At 38.1% G+C, this 2,223-nt stretch overlaps 1 protein-coding gene across 2 annotated transcripts in view; it reads right to left on the reverse strand.

Moving 5' to 3' along the window:
- The window catches only part of RGS7 (regulator of G-protein signaling 7), a 256,859-nt gene that overhangs the window by 29,089 nt on the left and 225,547 nt on the right, over positions 1-2,223 (reverse strand). For both annotated transcript variants that reach the window (XM_009893635.1, XM_009893636.1), the window contains exon 15: positions 439-528. In XM_009893635.1, coding sequence (XP_009891937.1) covers positions 439-528 — 90 coding nt within the window. The remainder of the gene's footprint in view (positions 1-438; positions 529-2,223) is intronic.

Raw genomic sequence — 2,223 nt, forward strand, 5'->3', positions numbered from 1 at the left:
ATTATTCATATGAATAAGGTTGTTTCTCAACACATTCTGCAGCTTTTATAGGTGGAATAAAGAGAACAACAATTATTACATAAGCAAACTTGCAAACATGAAAGACTATTCTTCTGGGATTTTATTTTATTTTTTTTAATGTATTTGTAAAGCACTTTGCAATTTAAGGTGCTTCATAACAGAGAAAACAGTACAATATGGGATGTAAAAATAAAAATAAGTTTTGCTAGATTAACTTATTGAAACATGCCCGCATGCAGGATATATACACATATATGTATATTGATCTCCTGTGTGTATGTGACCCTCCAAACACGCCAAGCTGGTCACCTACCAGATATCCAGTTGCACTGGCACAGGGGAGAGAAGACTGAGTATTGTTGCAAACATAACCACCGCTTTGCACAGTGGCAAGACAAAGGCAAGATGGACCAATACCTTTTTCTTGGCCTGTAGCAGCTCCTGGTAGGCACTGGATCGTATAAAACGAGGATAAGAATCACTTTTCATCAGTTTGTAAATGTGCTCCTGAAAGGGGAAAACGGAGCTGTTACTCCCACAAAAGAAGACATACGTAAAATGGGAGGCAGTTATATATCTTTCAGTTGGGGAATGTATACCAGATAGCACTATTTTGAATAGGAAGTCTTACGGGATAGCAGGTTGCAGTTCTGAAGCTAAGGTGGAACTGCTCTCTATTCTTAAAGTGGAAATCCCACCTATTTGGTATGTATAAAGAACACAACACACCTTTCTTTACTTTATCGTCCCAATTTCCAGTACGGAATTATTCTTCTAAGAATTTACAACTGAGTCCTAGCTTAAAGCCCAGTTTCAAACCTCCCTTACATTAGTCAGTTTAGCTAAGTGACTGAATCAGGAGATGTGGGTCCTTTCTCATCGGGTTTCTGAATTAGCTTTGGGAGACGCTTTTCTGACTTCATAGGCTGGGAAAAGGTACCAGGTTTCTGTTTCAGCACCACAAATAAGTGCTTAAGTTAGGGAGGATATCCCCTGGCTACTCTTGAAAACATCCTTTGACAGATGTTGAGTCTGCTCTCCAGCTGACAATACAAAAAGGAAAATACATACGCAAATTGAAAAACAGTTCCAGGCTAATCTAATTTCCAAGATATTTATTCTTTAGAGGCATATGAAAATTTTGAAACCCTTATCCAGAAAACAAATGACACAAGCCGTTTATAGAACTTTTCTTTTTGGAGCATTCTCATTTCTGTAAAATATGAAAAACTAAAAATTTATGATATGGGACACTTTATAATTCTAGTTCTAGTCACAATGTTAGGCAAGAGATTTGTAGAAAAAGCAATGAGAATAGGAAATACTCCCAAGAAAAAAAAAAAAATAACAAATCCACTGAATTGTGTTAGCTCCCTACCTTTTACTGTAGGAAACCTGTAGCACAGCAATTGGGAAAGAGCAAATAAACCGTAAAGTAAATGCTTCTCAGCTCGGTAGTACATAAAATTAGTGAATAGAAAAAAAAAAACAAACAAACCACCTTGCTTGAAAATTATGGCAAGGTAAAATTAAAGCTGATTTTTAAGTTTGTTGTATTGGAAACTCTAGAAATTATTCTAAGTGCCTTTTGTTATATTTCTTGCACTAAGCAGAGAAATTCTGTTATATATTCAGAACTTAGGCTGGTTCGTTTGGGGAGCTTTTATTCCTCAGAGTTTCTACGAAAGCAGCCAGTGCAGCCAACAGAGAGCAGAAAGGACTATGCTTCTGTCGTGCATATCAATGGTGATGGGCATTAAAATGTTATATCTGTGCAAAACCCAACCTGTAAAAGCAAGAATAAATTAGGCTGTATTAGTATTGTTAATGTACACATTAGTCAGGAACTGAGGCTGGGTGTTAGTTAGCACAATCGATCTGTTTTTATTTATGTATCACTCTCATTTGTCATGGAGTTCCATGCTGCCATCTTTCAAGTCCAGAAACGCTTTTCAAAACATTTTCAACCAGAATTCCATGACCTGCCAAATGCCAGGATGACTTATAAGTGGTCTCTTTCCCAACTGGCAGGCCATAAAGAGCCTGTTGCAGAGGGAGAGCCCTGCTCCCGAAAAAACCCTGCCACTTCAGGTGCGGAACTCTGTAAAGGTCCTAAAGGTTTAAGTCAGAACACGGCAGGTAGAGTTTGCCCCCGTTTCCCAGAGAAATAGAGGCTTCCAGGTTCAAGTTGTATGCTGAACC

The sequence above is a fragment of the Charadrius vociferus genome, unplaced genomic scaffold (assembly GCF_000708025.1).
Source record: "Charadrius vociferus isolate BGI_N301 unplaced genomic scaffold, ASM70802v2 scaffold309, whole genome shotgun sequence".
NCBI classification, from domain to species: domain Eukaryota; kingdom Metazoa; phylum Chordata; class Aves; order Charadriiformes; family Charadriidae; genus Charadrius; species Charadrius vociferus.